This window comes from Sciurus carolinensis, chromosome 5 (assembly GCF_902686445.1).
Source record: "Sciurus carolinensis chromosome 5, mSciCar1.2, whole genome shotgun sequence".
Taxonomy (NCBI): domain Eukaryota; kingdom Metazoa; phylum Chordata; class Mammalia; order Rodentia; family Sciuridae; genus Sciurus; species Sciurus carolinensis.
The window spans coordinates 82,931,057-82,949,623 of NC_062217.1; the positions used below are offsets into that span (position 1 = coordinate 82,931,057).

Below are 18,567 nucleotides of genomic sequence, written 5' to 3' on the forward strand. Positions count from 1 at the left end.
TACAAGATCATGGTAAAATCTTGATACCAAACTTCTCAAAGTAATTCTGGGAATCTAGCAGTAGCTTGACTGACATATCTGAGAAACATAACAAGGTAGCTAGTAAGGATCCACCCTCTTAAAATTTGGGGAACTGAAGAAGGTTCTCTCTGAAGGAATAGGACTTTGCACAACTCTCAAGTGACCTTCTGGTAAGAAATTTTAAAAAAATACCTATATCCACATAATCAATGATTTTCTCACTGGACACATAAATAAGAATAACAAGTATTGATTTTATTCACAAATAAAAAAGTATTACAAAACTATTTGTATAGGAAAATGATAATTTACAAATTTATAAATTCTAGTTTGTAAAACAGTAATGAAACCTAAATTGATTCAAACTATCTTAAAGCAGTGATGGTTTTTTTTTTTCTTTACTAGCACCAACAACGGTGCTTAACCTAATAGCAACACTTGATCTAAAGTAGAAAAATCTATATTTAAAAAATATATTCCATATACACAAAAGTAGAAAATCCATGACTTGACTTGGTTGTGCTTGAAACCCTTGTCTCATTCTTGTCATGAGCTTCCACAGCAAGGAAAATAGCACTGATACCCGCTGGACCACGTTTCTCCTTCAGCAACTGAGCTTATTGAAAGTTGTAGGATATTCCAACACTGTCAAATGCAAATTGTATTTTTTTTCTCAATTGTTTACAAAGAATGCAAAATCTAACATTGTTGTATATTTCTAGAGTTGGTGGTGGTGGTCAGATGTCTTCATCTTGACAAAAATAACCCAAGATTTTTCAAATGCAGAATCAAATGAAATCAATTTTCAACCTTTACGGATCAAAAGTGATGTTTGATTATTTAGGCCAAAGTCTCCTTCCCATCGGTCTGGCTTTCTTCAGCAGGCATCTGTCTTTGAAGTTAATCAGGGCTCTCCATATGGAAAATATATTCAGGTTACACAAAGGGACACAACCCTGCCTACTTTGATCATCCCTGTCATAACAGAGATGATCGAATTGCAAACAAAGGCACACATCTGTGAACTACACGAAGCCACTCAAGGAAATCAGACTTGCGTTTTCGTAGATGTCTTGTGGCCAAATCCTAAATAATTTACAAGAATTTCCTAAGGGCAATTTTCATAAGAGTTGGTGATTACCAAAGTTTAAGAACCACTGGCTTATGCTACAACAGGAACAAAAAAAGAAAATCCATTGGTTATGACCTGGCACTAGGTAAATATGAATAACCGTGGGTTATCATGAAACAGTCTGATTTCCTATTTTGGATAAAAGAATTGAAGTCATGAGCAGAAACAGACACAGGCTGCTAATATACCCATGTCAGAACCTAACTATGAATAGAGAAATGGCCACAGGGAAGAGGGTTCGCTCCTTAAATTTTACTAATGTCTTACAAAGAAAGAAAATGTTGGGGTAAATAAATGATAATATGATAAAATGATAAAGACAAAACTGACCTAGAAAAGACAGATTAATTTTAATGTTCAACTTAAATGTTAGGTTTTTACCTCACCTTGATTTTGAGCAGGGCAATACCCAGATTTTTCAGTGCACTCTAACACACTGATGTTCAAAGGTCTATTTACTTTTTAAGTGTAAATGTGACAGCTAATGAAGGCCAGATCTGATTATGAATCTTGCAACAGGGAAAAAAATCCTGCTCAATTAAGGTTCTAGGGTATTTAAGATTAGGAGCAAATGAGCTATCCACTGCTTCTTGACTGAACTGGTTTTGTTTCTTTCTTAGCCCTAGAGATAATGCCAGTTTGTAAATACTAAGGTGATAGAATATGGAGCACCTTAATGGAAGCACCAGACTTTTAAATTCAATATTATCTGGCTAAAATGAGAGATTTTATGTGTAACCTCAGAAGTAATATTAGAGGGACAACCACAGAGTTCTGGTCAAACCACACAGTGCCAGTTACGGACTTTTCTCCTTTTTTACACTACTATGTAGTGTAGTGTGTTCTCATTGAAGAGTACTTCAGTAGCCAGGGGAACCTTATATGCTGAGATGGTCAAAACCTTTAATGTAAGATACAATACAAATACAAGATCACCATGTTTAGAAATATCCTCTTTTTATAAAAGAAATCCTGAAACTTTTCAGCTCAGGCATACAGACAGATATGACAAATGGTTCCACATTAAGGAATTTAACATGAGTATCAATGAATTTAACTTGTGCATCCAAGTGTCTAGGTTATGCACGTTAAGTGGTTTTGATGCCAAGGTGATGGGCCACCTTCTGCTGACCACAGTAACTCAGGTCCTTTCTCCTACCAGCACCAGAAGGTGTCCATGTGACAGAGGCTGAGGTTAGAAGTGATATTCTGGAAAAGAGCTGTTTTCTGATTCCTGGTCAGTTAACTGCATCTAATACAACCAAGATTTAGACAGGTGTTACAAAGTCAATTTTAACCACCTAAGCTAATCAGTTTTAGATGATGAAAAAGTTACCTTATTCAACAGAAATACTAAATTTCAAACCCATTCTACATAAAAACTAATGTAAAGAATCTGACATGTACTTTTAGCAGAATTACAGGCTAAGTGAAATTATTCCTGGAAAGAAAATGTCAGTGACAATGGGAACTCTGGGTCTTCAGTCTTGTTAGACCACATTCACCATGAAAATGAGCATGAACACCTGGCTGTATCTTGTTATGTGTCCATCATCTCATAGGCTGCTCTTAACCCACCAGTCTTTGAAGTTGTTCATGTAGATGGGAAACTTCTGGTTTCGGGAAGATGCAAATAATCATAAGTCTGCCTAGAGGCTTTCCTTGCTTCTCATTGAGGTTTCGGCTTACAGCTGGTCTGGCTCAGACGCAACTAGTTGAAAGGCTTAAAATGCCATCAGTTTGGTTCAGCTTTATTTTTTCTCCAGAAGCTGTGCAGGGTCCAGACTGCTCAGTCCATAAGCCTAACAGAGCGGTGCCCTTTGGGTTCCAGACACACACTTCCACTGCAGGAAGAAGCACAGCCTTTAGGCTTCCTAAAACAGCAAGAGAAGAAGAGCTTTAAAAATAATCCCTTGCAAGCTGCTATACTGTAATCATAAAAGATGACTATGCAGGACTTTTACTAGTAGTCTTCATGAATTTAGTAATACATGTACAAGAAACTCATTAAATAGTATTTTAATTCCTAGGTACCCAGATACTGAGAATAAAACTGAGCTTTCCATAACAAGTCATAGTCACTCAATCTTTGTGAAGATTACTTGAAAGATGATAATGTAACCCACAGTGATCACAATGAATAAACAATGCTTTTGCTGATTTCCAATCTCATCCAAGCATTGAAATTCTGTTTCTTCTGTGCTGTGGTCCTTTAAAGCATTCATAGGTAAAGATTTTAGGATTCTTTATACCCTTCTTTCAAAGAACAAAGATGATTAATGAATAGTGCCATTCTTCATCTGTCAACTTAGTCTTTGAATTCAAGACTTCCATTCAATTATTGGAGAATGTCTAGAAATAGGGAATGAGATTTCTCTTATCATGATCTTCCTGGAATAGTCACAATCATCATAGGTTGACTATCCTCAGTGAAGGGGAATCATTTGATTTGTCCTTATCAGGAAAGGCACTGATCCCACTGAAAGAAGGGAGGAGGCCTCGGTCTTACTCTCGCTTACTGACTTATTTACCATTAATTAGCATCACTGACCTAGATGAATTTAGAGAAAATGTTTTTTCTAGATCTTAAGAGATAAAACTAAAATAAAAGCTCCTGAAGTTCTTTTGAATACTAGGAGATAGCTTTATCAAATATGTTGATCAACTGACCTCATCATAATAACTACATTAACCCTGCTGCAGAAGGCAAATTATCTTCAGTTTGTCTATGTGGAAAAAGTAGATTTCAGTGGACTGAAAAACTAGAACCCTGGCCTTATCATTCTTTCTGTTCCTTTAGGTTCACATTTAAAACAATGTTTAAAAATTAACATCAAGAAAAGCTTTGCCTGTAAGTTAAGAGGCTGGTTTCATTCTCCTAAATATCTCAGCAAATGATGTGCCAAATGCCTCAGTTCTGTTCCCTCTGGGGAGAAGTGTATAAGGAAAACTTGATTAAAATTGAGTCCTATAGACTAAAGAAGGCTTTCACACCTATTAGCTTTATCCTGAACCATAACTATCATCATCAAATTCTGGGTAGTCTTAAATGACCTACAAGAAAACTACCCTGTAAAAATATAGTTTTTGGAAACAAATGCATCTTGCATTAGAAATCACAGCCTCACACCCAGTAAAGACATAGTGCTGTTAAAGCTAAAGCTGCCTCTTTTATATCTCCAAACAGAAACACAGTGCCTTTCAGAATTCTGAATGAGTCGATATTATAGATACAAACTGACTGAAAATGAGCCAAGGAATGGATAGAATTAACTAGAAGTCCTGTGCATTAGGGCTTTTAGTAATAAGCTGCTGAAATCAAATTCTTTATGAGAAGTAAATGTGTTCTCTACCTTGGAAAATTGAACCTGCTAGGAGAAAATGTGATTGCTTTTTAAAATTTAGTATTTTAGAAAACCAAACAACAAAAAAACTAATTGAGTTAAATACCTAGCGGACCCCTGAAGTGAAGAGGCCCAGTTCCTGAAGGTTTACAGCTACTGCCACCTCTATTTACTTTGGAATATTTTGGGTTCATTCAGTGTACTTCATGGATTCAGTAAATACAACTGAAGGGAAAATGCTTTATAGAATCTGGAAAAGATTATCTCTTAAAACGGGCTCAGGGCTGGGGGTGTAGCTTGGTGATTGAGTACTTGCCTAGCATGCACCAGGCCCTGGGTTTGAACCCCAGAACCCCCCAACACACATAAATAAAATGGACTCAAACTATTATTTATTGTTTTTTATTGTAGGGGGAAAACTGAAAAGGTTTACATTTTCATAATTCTTTATCAAATTCAGAATGTCATACTTAGATTTACCTATATGATCTAATAATTATAAGAACACATCTTAGAAAATTATTAAAAGTTTTTAATAAATTATGTAACTGAAGAGTAACATTTTCTCAGCAGGTTCATTTTAGATGTGATTACAACTTACTTTTCAATTCATAATAATTTGAGTTGAAAGTATCTTTAAGTAGCTCATGACAATTACCTGAACTTTCCTGAAAAGGAATTAATGTCACCTATGCCAGTTTTATGTACTAACATATGTTTCTCAAATCTTACATTCATAAAGCTGTGGTAACAGTGCTTACAGGCTGTACCCCCCATCCTCCAACACCACGAGTAAAGAAAGGGAGCTGGTTCTGATAAGACTTAGTGATTAGATATTTTATTCCCTCGTCTCAGCAATTTACACCATGAGCCCAGGGACAAACTACAAACTTGATGATGGTAATTCTCTTTACTGACAAGCCTCTGCAAAACCCTAGTTAGTCAGCTGGGAGCTGATAATCCTCCTTACTCAGACTTTTCTGTGACGATGGACACACAGAGGATGCAACAGGCCTGGGGAAAGGTAACTCATTTGGGGTAGCTGGCAAGGCATCCAGGGTTTTGTTGTTCAAGGGTGGGACTCACCTCCACCCTGTGCTGCACCTGCCCTTCCCTTACATGGAGACCCAGATGGCAGGACTTGTTACCTGCTGGAGGCTACTGGGCCTTCTCAGCCCCTAAGTTTTGTGGGGCACAATTCATCCTAAATTCTTAACCCTTTTCTTATTCATTATCATGAAACTTACATAAATTATGGGGTGGCTCAAAAAAAAAAAAAAAAAAAAAAAAAAAAAAACAGGATTAATAAGTAAACTTCCCTAGCTACAAGCAGAGTTCAGATGAGTGTAGTTTATGTTTTTTTCAACTGCCCAATCTGTTCTTCCTCCCTTTACTTACCTCTTCTCCATTTCCCCCATTTTGAGACTAAAACCAAAGTCTTTCCCCTTTAAAGTCAAAAATTGTTTTCTGCATAGAATTCTCTATGAAGTCTTTAGCACATTTCTTTGCAGTTAAAAAAAAAAGGATGTGATCTCTGCAGTGATCATAAAAGGAACACATCTACATCACGCTTAACTTTTGGCTAAGTTTTTGATACAAGTGGACAAGGATACCAAGTCTCCTGGAAATGGAGGCCATACTCTGGAGCATGTGCAGTGTGTTTTCAGTGTCTGCTCAGCCCTAAAGCCCTGACTTGGCACAGCAAGGACCAAACAGGGAGAGCAACACTGCTGCGGTGCAAGGCAAGGTCTCCTGGGTCTGAGAACTGATGGCACGGCTGTGACTCGCCCTTTCTACTCAAGGCTGACCTCATTCCAAGACTTATATTGATAATGCAGGCACTTCCATTTAAGGAAATATACATAAGCATCAAGGCAAATTCAGCAAGGCCACATCACCTGGAGGAGAAAGCAGAGATGGTGCCAGTTCTCCCCGAATCCTTCCTGTCCACAGCACTGCAGGGTGCCAGGAAGCCCCCATCTGTCCCCACCACTCCCCTGCTTGCCCCTAAACCTGATTTTAAGCCATTCTACGTAGGGGGATCTTATGATGCATTTGACTACAGCACAACCACCAATCAATTTCTGACCAGATTCATCAATTGGTCAAAGCTTAGTAATCCAGTAAACAATAGTGAAAGAGGGAAGAGGGGAAGAATAGTTTTAGACCTAAATTTTGATTACCCTGGCAATGAATGAAGTGTGCTGAAGATTGGGCATAAGAACATATTCAGAAAAATGAAGGTCAGGAAAACTGTGAAGTGCTCTGGTAACTAACCTGTCTCTCTAGTCAAGAAAAGAGACTGTACTAAGTAATCAGACTTATAAAGAAGAATAAAAGAATGCAGTGGCCCTTTACAGTCTTATACAATAGTTCTGCTAGTTAAAAAAAAGAAAGACTCTTGAAGTTTATTTTAAAACATATTCTATAATGTACTTTCTGAAATTATGAAAAATGGAAAAACCTTATCAGGATCCCCCCTGGAATCCAGAACTTTATGCCTGCTAAGGCAAATACCCTTCCACTGAGCTACATCCACAGTCCAGATTCTTCCACATTTACTTCAGGAAGAGTTCCATTCCCTTCCTTCTGGATTACAAGTCAACGTCAAGTTCATGCTGAAGTCAGACACTGCCTTACCTGGAGGGATATGGGAGTGGTGGGGTGCACAGTATCTCCACCCTCCGGATCTAGCTGGCTTCCAGTAGTTAGTGCATCCTGAGTTAGTGCTGATTCTGCCACTGTGTCCTTATGTCTAGATAAATCAGCAGTTTCTGTGAAGTTTCCAGAAAGAGCTTGAATTGAAACAGCTCCATCAACAAGATCTTGACAACTGCTTGAATCCAAAGACGTTGAGCTTTTGTTTTCTGGATTGAGAGAATCAATATCTTCTCCATTGAGTTCAGGATAAGAGTCACAAAAAGAGATGTTGTCACCACCCATGGGATTTTGCATCAGAGGCCAGGCATCCGAAAACTCGCCACACATGGACCTTGAAAGGGACCCGAAGAAAGTTGGCATGGTCTCCCCGAGTGGCACTGCATTTCTGAACACACGTTCAAAGGATCTTTAAGTATTTCATGGTGAGAAAGAACACTACTACAAAGTTGCACTTCAGCTATGATTTTAAGTCTTCTAAATGAAATAGCAATTTATTAAGTCAGAATTCTCCTGCTTCCTATTTTTATAAAGTTGCATCAATACAAGGACTCAAAATAATGTTTACTTTAAAACTGATTTCCTATACATATTTCCAATTAATATTCTTAACTTAATGTATAATACATGCCATTTCCTATAGGTCTTCGCTGAGTTTCCTTGACTCCTGCTCTAAAATTCTAAACAAATACACAATAAGTACTCGGCATGTTCACAGTACTTGATGACAGAGGTGTCATGATATAGGACAAAAATAAACTTTTGTGGGGAGAAAAGTACAAAGAATATTATTTGTACAAAGAATTATTAGATATTAGCACCTTGAGAGACTTCCTTAATTCTTGCCAAAGAATTACTACTTTCCAATATCCAGAATGTCATTAATAATATTTAAAAAGCAACATTTCTATAGTTTCACATGAAAATTAGTAAGTTAGAAGAATGCATAATGCACAAGGGAATGTGAAATCATTGAAGTGACTGTTACCTCTCTGGAAGGGTGGCCCTGGAATGCACCCCACAACCAAGCGCCGCCCGGTCAGTACCGCAGGCCTCACCACAGCACAAGGATGGGATCAAGTGGACAGGCCCTGGGGAAGCCAGAAGAGGCATGAAGCACAGTGCTTTTCTCTGGAACTTTCTCTTTAATACCAGTTTAGTATGGTTCTGGGAAATTCAGCTAGTCCCTGTTGGGTGGTCTTTGTGTGGGAAAGAGATACAAAATTATTTTTTTCCTTATCTTTCAAAAAAAAAAAAAAAGATGAACCACTTCTGTGAGGTACCTAGAGTAATCAAACCCACAGAGACAGATGTAGAGCAGGGGCTTCTAGGAGCTGTGGGGAAGGAATTGTTCCCTAGTGGGTTTTTTTTTTTTTTTTTTTAATTGTGGAATAAGTTTTTATTGTAAATGCTCCTCATTTCCTTAGAATATTTTAAATTGTTCTGGATTTAAAAAAATTTAAAATTTTTATGCATTTATTGCTAGCCTTCATTTTCTCCTCACCTTATTTTACTGGTGCATTGTAGTTTTACAGAATGGTGGGTTCAGTTGTTACATTACACTAGTGTTTAATGTTGACAGCTTCGGCTTGGGAAGTTCTGGGGGTTCTGGAGATGGTGGTGGTGATTCCACAGCGATGTGAATGTGTATGTGTATGCCACTGAACTGTTCACTTAGAAATGGTTAAGATGGTAAGTGTTGTGTTATGTGTATTTACCCCGATTAAAAAACGATGAAAGGTAATAATGCGGGTTATGGGAAGGCAAGTGAAATGAGACTCTCACACACTGCTGATGACAGGAGAACAGTATGACTTCTCTGCTGAGTGTGTAGTAACATAGACATGAGTCTAAAAAAGTTCAGAGCCCTTAATGCATATATATGCATATTTTTTATTGCTGGGAATGTAAGTTTAAGGAATAAGCAGATGTGTGCCCTCCGTATCACAAACCACTGAATTCACTGAAGAAGAAAAAAATTAAAAAACAAAAAGAGATGTTAGATGAGCAATTTAAAAATAAATCTTTCCCAGTCCCATAAGCTGGAAATAAATATTGTCAGACTTTCTAGACTTCTTGCTGTCTATGCACATTTAAGTATAATTTTGATTTTATGAAACAATAAAGACATTCAAGCACACAAATACAAAGACACACATATATACATAGTGAAATCAGACATCTACACATATTAATATATGTTTTTGTGTATATCGAATTTTTCTATGGAGAATATTTTTATGAATGGGAAAACATTATGAAATTAATATTTATTTCCCTTTCAAAAAATGAATTTCATATATTGATATGCAACTGCAAACCATTGTTAACAGGAAGGACAGAGACTTCACCTAAGTCTCTCTCAAAGCAAGACCTCTGTGTCGTACCATCTGAATATACCATGGTGCCTGGGAACTATGACTGTGATGACTTGTTTTGTGTCTACCACTAATTAACTCAACAAGTATGTCATGCTCACTGTGAAACATTTCAAAATTATTTAAAAGCAAAAGGCAATGCCATTCCTGGTAGAAATGACTGATTTTAGAAAAATACAAGAAGAACCTGAAGTTCTTTTTGTGCCAGAAAGTAATAAGGTGCTAAAAATAAAAAGGGGACATATCAAAATGGTACATGACAGTCTGAGGGAATGTCTACTGACCACACCTAGAAGAATTTGAACAAAAAAATCAAAAATGATTCCAAAGAATTGTAACCACTGAATAAGGTTCATGAGTCTGGAGTCTAGACTAACTGATTAATAAATAAGTGGGGAAGAAGGGAAAGTTCCTTCATATCATAGGAAGCCAAGTCATAAATGTAGAAAGAATGATGGAATTAGAAGTCATTGGTAACACCAGTGTAACTCCACATCATGTGCAACCACAAAATGACATGTCAAATGATATAATATGTCACAATGTATTCTACTGTCATGTATAACTAAAAAGAACAAATTAATAATAATAATAATAATAATAAAGAAACCATTAGTAATGATTGGCTCAGGTAAGAATCATCAGGGATGCTAACCTGCTGGGTCAGTCTGGGGAGGAACAGGATATTTACATAGTCTCTGAGTACCTTTCCCCATATATTTATTAACTAAAGAGAACAATAACTTTACAGTGGAGTAAATCTGGCAGATACCCTCTCACTAAGTGCCAAAGTCAACCTGAGAAGACATGCAACAGAGGGATACCGGTGCCTCCTGATCCAGTGCACCAAGAAGGCTATGGCATTCCCTCTGCAATATTTCTGAATCTAATCCTGAGGAAATAACAGGCAAACCCAAAGTGAGGGTCATCCTGCAAAATTACTGGCCTTTACTTTTCAAAAACATCAATGCCATGAAACACAAAGAAAGACTAAGGAAAAATTCCAGCTTAAAAGAGAACAAAGACATTTGATGACTAAATGCAACAGAGGTATCAGGTGTTCTTTGCCAGGAAGGACATTATTGGGATGGATAAGGAAACTGAATATGCTCTGTAGATTGTGAGACAGCATTGCATTAGTGATAATTTCCTGATTTTAATACTGACATATTAAGGGGCAAATGCACCCATACATGCAACTGAATTTTAAATGAAAAAAAAATATATATATATATAAGGATGTTGGCCACATACAATTTTAATTTGCAGAGAAGTGAGATCATTTGGTGGGGACTGGAATGGGACATGTAGGTGTAGGAACCTCATGCACATATATATGAGGGGATAAAGCAAATCTGGAAATGAGATAAAATATTAATATTTTTGAAATCTGGGTAAAGGATAGGTGGAAATTCTTTGTCCTACTCTTTCAATGTTCATATGACACAACTTAAGTCAGAATAAAATGTAAAAGAAAAGGGGCACTGTCATTAGGAGGAAATGCTTGTAATGACAAGCTCTACTGAATGTGGGCATTGGTACAGGGAATCTGCTCTGTTAAGAGTGTATATAAACTAGGCCATCTGTAGGTTTAATCTTTTGTATTACAGATGAAATTTTTTGAGTTAAAATTTAGAGTTCGTCTCTCAAGAAATTATCCCTACTTACTCTGATTCTAGTGACAATGTCCATGAAATAGTATGCAAGGAGACACAACACTCGGGTGTGTTTGGGGATCACAAAGTTACTGTCAATAGCTTAGAGCCTATCATCTATAGGCAAAGGCAAAACTGGACCCACGCACATCACAAAAAATCTTGTACCTTACTTTTTAACTCATTCCTAAAACAGAAGATAGAAATGATCAGTAGAAAATGAAACAGTTATGAGATTGAAACACAATATGAGATTGAAACACTTCAGTCTTCATTTTTTGAAAAGCAAGATTGGATGGTTCCAAGAGGACAAGTCAATCTCAGGGACATATTTAACTTAAAGCAAAAAAAAAAAAAGTGCTTACGAGAGACAACATGGTGTTATTTAACCTTGCATTCATGGGTACTAACAGAAAGGCAAAGTCAGGGAGAGAAGGGGAGCTAGGATAGACCCAGGGAAGGATGTTGGCCACATGCAATTTTAATTTGCAGAGAAGTGAGATCATTTGGTGGGGACTGGAATGGGACATGTAGGTGTAGGAACCTCATGTTGATGAAAGCATGTAAGTGGCAAAGAAAGTCAGTTTCAAACTTTGCTCCCATTTGCCCAAGTGAGAAAGCAATTTCCATTTACATTATTTTCTTAAACTGTCAAGTCTGTCAATTCTGAGAAGCAATTATGGTTTGTGAAAAATCCTGGCATGAACCTCCTTGCTCCTTTTAAGACATCAAAAAAAGACATTAAAATAAAAACATTAGAGTCGGGCATAGAGTTTAGTGGTTTGAGTTGAAGGTTTTGTTTGAATTCACAAGATAACAAAGGATTAAAAACTCCTACTCTACAATAGGTTAACATGATTTCAAATCAAAGTGACTCAAAACAGGAAAGGCCAACTTGCCTAAAAAGTTGCTGAAAAATGTTCATTTCAATGAGATGCTGACTTCTTGTCTTACCTATTTACTTATGGTACTGGGGACTGAACTTACGGGCATTCTATCACTGAGATAGATCCCCAGTCCTTTATAATTTGACAGGGTCTCATTAAGTTGCTGAGGCTGGTCTCGAAATTGCAATACTCCTGCTTCAGCCTCGGATTACAGGTATGTGCCACTGCCCTGGTTTTATTTTCTTTTTAATAGTGCAGAGAGCTGAAACACCCCAACCAACAAGAGACAGTGGAGAATGATTTAGCAAGATTAACTGGAACTAGAAAATTGAGCCCAGCCGCCTCACTGTGAGGCCAATATGGACAACTCTTTGCAGTTAATTCTTTGCAGTTTCAATCTCTGCCTTCCTCTGGTTGTCTGACAGGCTTATGGTGGCTGAACTTACCGTAGGTCTGGGCAGAGTCCTGGTGGCACTGACAACATGTTCTGTGAGCATATTCACTGAGCTGAGTTCTGTCAAAGCATGACAGTTCAGAGCCATTGTACTGAATGTCCTGTGATCTCAGAGACCCTAAAGACAGGAATGACAGTTCTATCAGTGAACACAATTTCCTCTGTAAGGGAGTTCCAAGATCACCATAATGCAGACTGGAACCATTCTAGCTTTTGTATCTTTAGAGAAAAAGTCAGCTATCATTACAATTTTTGATTATAGATCCTGCTCCACCTAGCATGGGATCTGTAGTGATAGAAACCTTTTGCTGATATGAGTTCAAGTGACAGAGAAAGTTGGTATCACCTTTGCCCAGATCTGCCCAAGTACGAAACCAATTTTCACTAGGAAACCCCATTGCAAATTGAAGATAACGTCAAAATGCATTAATACAACTAACCTACTAAACATCATCGCCTGGCCTAGCCTACCTTAAATGTGCTCAGAACCCTTCCAGCAGCCTACAGTTTGGCAGAATCATCCAGCACAAAGCGTATGGATAATAAAGTATTGAATATCTCATGTAATTTATAGAATACTGTGCTGAAAGTAGCTGTTATGTGGGCATGCTTTCATGACATCATACAGTCAAAAAACTGTTAAGTTGTATTGAGGTAAGTTGAGGACTATTCCTTCTCATACAGAGATATGAAACTAATTGGTTAAGAAAGCTCAGAATTTAGGGTACTTATATTGCCAATCTCAGGACAATTTTAATTTTTGCCTCGTGGCACAGGGACATCCCAGCCTTAGCGGTGTTGTTATGAAGTTGTGCCATTCCTGGTGAGGTCTATTTTCATGTGCCCACTATACTTTAGCAACTGTTGATGCTTGCCTCGGCCAATGCTCTTGTCAAACACTTAGATGACAATGATAATTAATAACAACAAGGAAATAGAAAGAGTTAAAGACTTACAACTGGGTTTCTTCTCCATGAACTGTCTCTTACAGTAGATGACACACAGGATGAGGAGGGCCAGCAGCACAGTGGCCAGAGCACTGCAGATGACTGCAGCCAGGGCTGTGTCCCGAGGGCTGGAGGCCGTGGATGCGATCTTCACGAGGTTGACCTTGCTGGTACCTGAAAATCACAGGAATGGGGTCAGTGTGCTCTCAGCAACTCAAAGTGCTCACATCATAGTTGGGGGGCCCCTTCAGCAATGGCCTTCATGTGACAGACATAAAAGCTAAGAAAATCAGTGTGAGAGACTTTAAGATGAATGAAGCACTCTCCTCTTGAAGATTTTTTTTAATGCTTCATCTTCTACCTATACCCCTAAATGTATTGGTTGTGCCTCCTCTGTTCCTTTAACACTACGAACACACACACACACTAATACACTGTGTTTGGTCTACTAGAACAGAAAGCAAGAGTCTGTCATCTTGACCTCTGGATCTTCACTACTTGGCACACAGCAGTGGTGGGGTAAAGGGACATTTCCTCTCCTTGCTCTGAAGGTTCACTGACATGAACAATAATAAGTTAAATGGAGAAAAAGCAACATACATTTATATTTCCATGCACATGGGCTCCCCAGGAGAGTGAATACCCATAACACAAGGGGTTTAGATGCCTTTCTTCAAGGGGAGAGGGAGATAGTGATGTAGATCACTTTTGAGCAGTAGTAGATGACTGTTGGGAAGAATGAATGGGCCCTGAGACAGTGATTCATGGATGATTCTCTTTGGGAACTGAATGGGATCAAAGAACAGACAATAGCTTGCAATGAAGTCTATTCAGGTGCGGTGATATTTCTCAGTCTCCTTTCTTGCAATGTGAATTCAACTTTCTCTGGTTGATCAAATTTCTGGGAGGCGACCTAACTCAATTATGTTATGATCAGGCCTCTAGGTAGATAAGGGAATTTCAGAGAAAAGTTTTGCCAGCATTCGCTGATCCCCAAGTGTCTTTAATTCAAAAATAATAAGATACATGCCAGTATCTTATATTTGGGGGGATGTTCTCTGAACTCCTTCATTAGGTATTTAATAGTTTTTATTTAATTGGAATTAGGCTATCTTTATTTTTCAGAAATACTGACCTAAAATATACTTTTTTGGGCAACTATAAGGTAAAACAAGAAGTTGAATCATTCACAAACTAATTATAAACTGCCCGATGCTGATTTATAATTGATGATTATTTTTATTAAATTAAAACCTCTATGTTTTTAGCAGAAAGAACTAATGTTATTATATACAGAGGCAGATATAGTAATGCACTAGAAAAGTCATCCCGGGACACCATGGTCTAAGTCAATGTCTACTTGTGTCACCTTGAGCCACTAAGTCTCTTTGAGCCTCAAGTTGACACCTGTTCAAATGGAGATAATAAGTCATCCAGCTGTTAAAAGGATTAAATGAAGTATTATGGAAAGTACTCGGGAGGGGCCTAAGTTCACCTAGTATTACAGAATTATAAGCTCTTGTGGTGATGATGATCATAGCTAGCATTTCCATTATCCTTAAGCTATTCAGTTGAACAAACACATAAATCAGAAATCTGTATACAATGGAGTCACAGCAGATGCTATTTAACTCAGCCCAAATGAATCAGAGAAAAATAAATTTGAGAGAGAAATAGCACCTAAACTAAGCAGAAATTATGTTTTTTTCTACTCTTGAGTGAGTTCACTGGGGTGGGCCTTATTCTGCTCCCTCTTTGGGTCCTCAGTGCTGGATGCTGCTCCCAGGTCCCTCCACTGAAGGTTCCCCCACGCCAGTGGAATCCAAAGAAGCACAATGCATGCCTCACATGTAATTTTAAATTGTCCAGAGTCCACATTTTTAAAAAGTAAAAAAAGAAACAGATAAAATTAGCCTTTATCTATTTTACCTAACCAGAATCTCTTAATATATATATATATATATACTTTTTTTTTTTTTTTTTTTTCCCCTCTGAGGTGCCGGGGATTTGAACCGCGGGCGGCCCTTGCAGCATGCTAGGCGAGCACTCTCCAAAACAAGTTATTTCTTCAGTTCCTTAAAATATTTTAACATGTATTCAATATGAAAATTTTACATTCCCTATTTTGTACAAAAATCTCAAAATTCAGTGTGATTTTAAAAGGATAGCTCATCTCAGTTCAGACTATCCACATTTCAAGAGCTCAGTAGCCACATGTAGCTGATGGCTGATGGCCATCATAAAGGACATAAAAACTCCAGAGAATGAAGGCTTTTATTTATATTTGTACAGTATGGCACCTAAATGCAAGATAACTTATAATCTGGGGGCCTTCTTCTCAGTCCTGGCTGCACATTCCCTATCTCTAGTAAGGCTGTTCTCCATAGTATGACATTTGAGAGACTGGAACCAGAGAGAAACATTTGGGTTAATATTACTAAATCATGAAAACAGGATGCCAGGAACAATTATCTTGGGGCACGAGTCCTAGAATTTCTAGTCTCAATGATTTGGGTCATACTGATCAAAGTTTCTTCACATCTGCATGCCTTGGGCTTGGATGAATAGGGGCCCAAATTGTGTGTTTTAAAGGCCCATTTCTTTGTAAACATGTTTAAATCTCAAAAAATATTTTAATCACACTGCTATATGGAAATGCTGTGATAATCAAATAGGACATATTAAATGTTGATCATACAGCAATTTAAACAAATTATACCCATAGCCTGATAGAGATTAAATCTAAATCTGAAACAGCCTCAATCAGGGCACAGAGTCACAAAAGGATGTATGAACACAGGCCCAGCTGTACAAACACTGACAGATAAATAACTAAGTAGGAGCTTACATTCCCTGCAAGTTAAAATAGCAGTCCACACTGAAGGGGAAGTGACTTGGAAGCATAAGCATTATCTATTTGGGCCAAAGGGTAAAGCTGTGGGAAACTGTCATCTCACTTATATTTGTCCACTTCAGAGTGAGAACAGTTTCCTTAGCTTAAACTCCGGATCACATAATCCAGCCCTGCTAAATATGGGGTTTCAGCAAAAGATGTTATCAAAAATAAGGCATAATACATTGATGTAAGTTGAAGCTCTCAAAGTTCCATATTGTAACTTTGAAGTTAAGATCATCAATTGATACATCACTGGATATTCAGGAAAATGCTCCTAAGAATAGAAATTGTAGGTTAAAGTGGAATTGCTTTAGAGTTCAAGTTGTCAATATTTAAAATCCTTCCAATTTGTATTGGTCAACTTATTTGCCTTAAAATAAAAGGAATTGTCTCTAACTTACAAATGGGTTTAAAATTTCTCTGAAGTAAGAATTTATTTTTAACTTGGTATTTTGTAACCATGGAATCATTTTCTCTAAACATAAAAGTCTTGAAAATATACATCTTTTCGAGATGGAAAACTAATACAATAATTTCATTTTTTTTCTTTGTTCTTTTTAGTTATATATGACAATAGAATGTATTTTGACATATCCATCATACATGGAATATAACTTCCCATTTTTGTGGTTGTACATGATGTGGAGTTACACTGGTTGTGTATTCATATACGATCATAGGAAATTATGTCTTTTCATTCTACTGTCTTTTCCATTCTCATCCCCCCTTCCTTCCCTCCACTCCCTCTGTCCAATCCAGTGAATCTCCACTCCTCCCTCCCCCACCGCCTATTAATACTGTTAATTTCAATGACATCAAGTTGCCATAATAATATTAGTTTTGAAGAAAAGTACACCCCTTGTGTTCATTCTCTATTCATTTTCCTATGCAGTGACATGTAGTGACAAACAAGAAAAGCACACAAGTTTTATCTCCCAAATTTTGACGTTTATATAAGAAAAGCCATTCTGTTAATTCTTATACCCTCAGTCCTCAGGAGAGGTAAGGCTCTAGAACTGCCTTTTTTGCTCATATGTGCAAGTTTATGACAACACTTAGGCAAACCACAATATTTATAGGAAATGGGCTCATCATTTCTGGTTCCTCATTTAGTTTTGACACATACAGTAATGCTGATATAAATATAGAAGCTGCAGAGACTGGGATGAATATCATCTGATCTCCCCAAACTCATTCACACTAAGTGTTTAACTTTAAAAGTCTACTTTTTTTTTTTTTTTTTTTTTTTTTTTTTTTTTTTTTTGGGTGCTGGGGATCGAACCCAGGGCCTTGTGCTTACAAGGCAAGCACTCTACCGACTGAGCTATCTCCCCAGCCCCTAAAAGTCTACTTTTTTATAGTTAGTTTTTATTTGAACAGTAAAAACACAATGTTGGGGGGAAGCAGGGAGGTTTGTACTAGCTATAAAATGACATCTCTCTTAAGTTGTGGTTAACAGAGATGCTACTGAGAATTTCTCAGAAAATAACTTCTCTACTACAAGCTAAAAAGTATTTGTTTTGTTGACCTGTGGCTACTGCAATAATGCTAACATTAAAGATTAATTCCACAAACATGCCTGGTCCAAATACCTTGTCCATAGTTCACTAAGCATATTGAATGTCTGCAAGGAATTTTACCCATACCTTATTAGGATTTTGACAATACTTCTAAAGAATTGGAAATAGAAATGGCCACATTCTTTTGAAAACAACTTTTTCTAGTCTACAAAGGCATGCTTACCCTAACCAATTAAATTATTATATTAAGTTATTAAATTACTTCACAATGTGAGTTTTTATACCCATGTGCCTTGCTAACACCTCTTCAGGGATTTCATCATCCTACTTAGTGTGAGGAAAGTTCACTGATGACCCCATTTGCCCTCCAAGCAGGCAAGACCTTGTATCCCTTGCTCAAGGTTACACAGCAAAGGGACCTTGGGAGCTGGAATCCAATCTTCTGATCCCATCCAGGAGATTGTACTGCTCCATGGATATATGTAGCTTCAAAGACAGTAAAATATTCTGCCAGGTAATGTTAAACCAAATGTAGTTCCTGTGTGTTTATGTAAAGGTCATGCTTGTTTCTATAGGGAGAAGCAGCTAGGCCACACAGTGACTGTAGGACTTTCTTGAGGCCAGACCCCTGCAAGTACACAGGCAGCTGGTTCCACATGAGCTCCTCTGCCCTAA

General features: G+C 37.6%; 1 protein-coding gene across 5 annotated transcripts in view; it reads right to left on the reverse strand.

Annotated features, from left to right (window-relative positions):
• Positions 1-255: 255 nt before the first annotated feature.
• The window catches only part of Tnfrsf19 (TNF receptor superfamily member 19), a 93,989-nt gene continuing 75,677 nt past the window's right edge, over positions 256-18,567 (reverse strand). For 4 of the 5 annotated variants that reach the window (XM_047552215.1, XM_047552218.1, XM_047552217.1 and 1 more), the window contains exons 6-10: positions 13,486-13,650; positions 12,522-12,647; positions 8,144-8,246; positions 7,138-7,543; positions 256-3,027 (exon numbers count right to left, since the gene is read on the reverse strand). In XM_047552215.1, coding sequence (XP_047408171.1) covers positions 3,019-3,027; positions 7,138-7,543; positions 8,144-8,246; positions 12,522-12,647; positions 13,486-13,650 — 809 coding nt within the window. In that variant the 3' untranslated portion in view covers positions 256-3,018. The remainder of the gene's footprint in view (positions 3,028-7,137; positions 7,544-8,143; positions 8,247-12,521; positions 12,648-13,485; positions 13,651-18,567) is intronic. The other variant, XM_047552220.1, reaches the window with a different exon arrangement.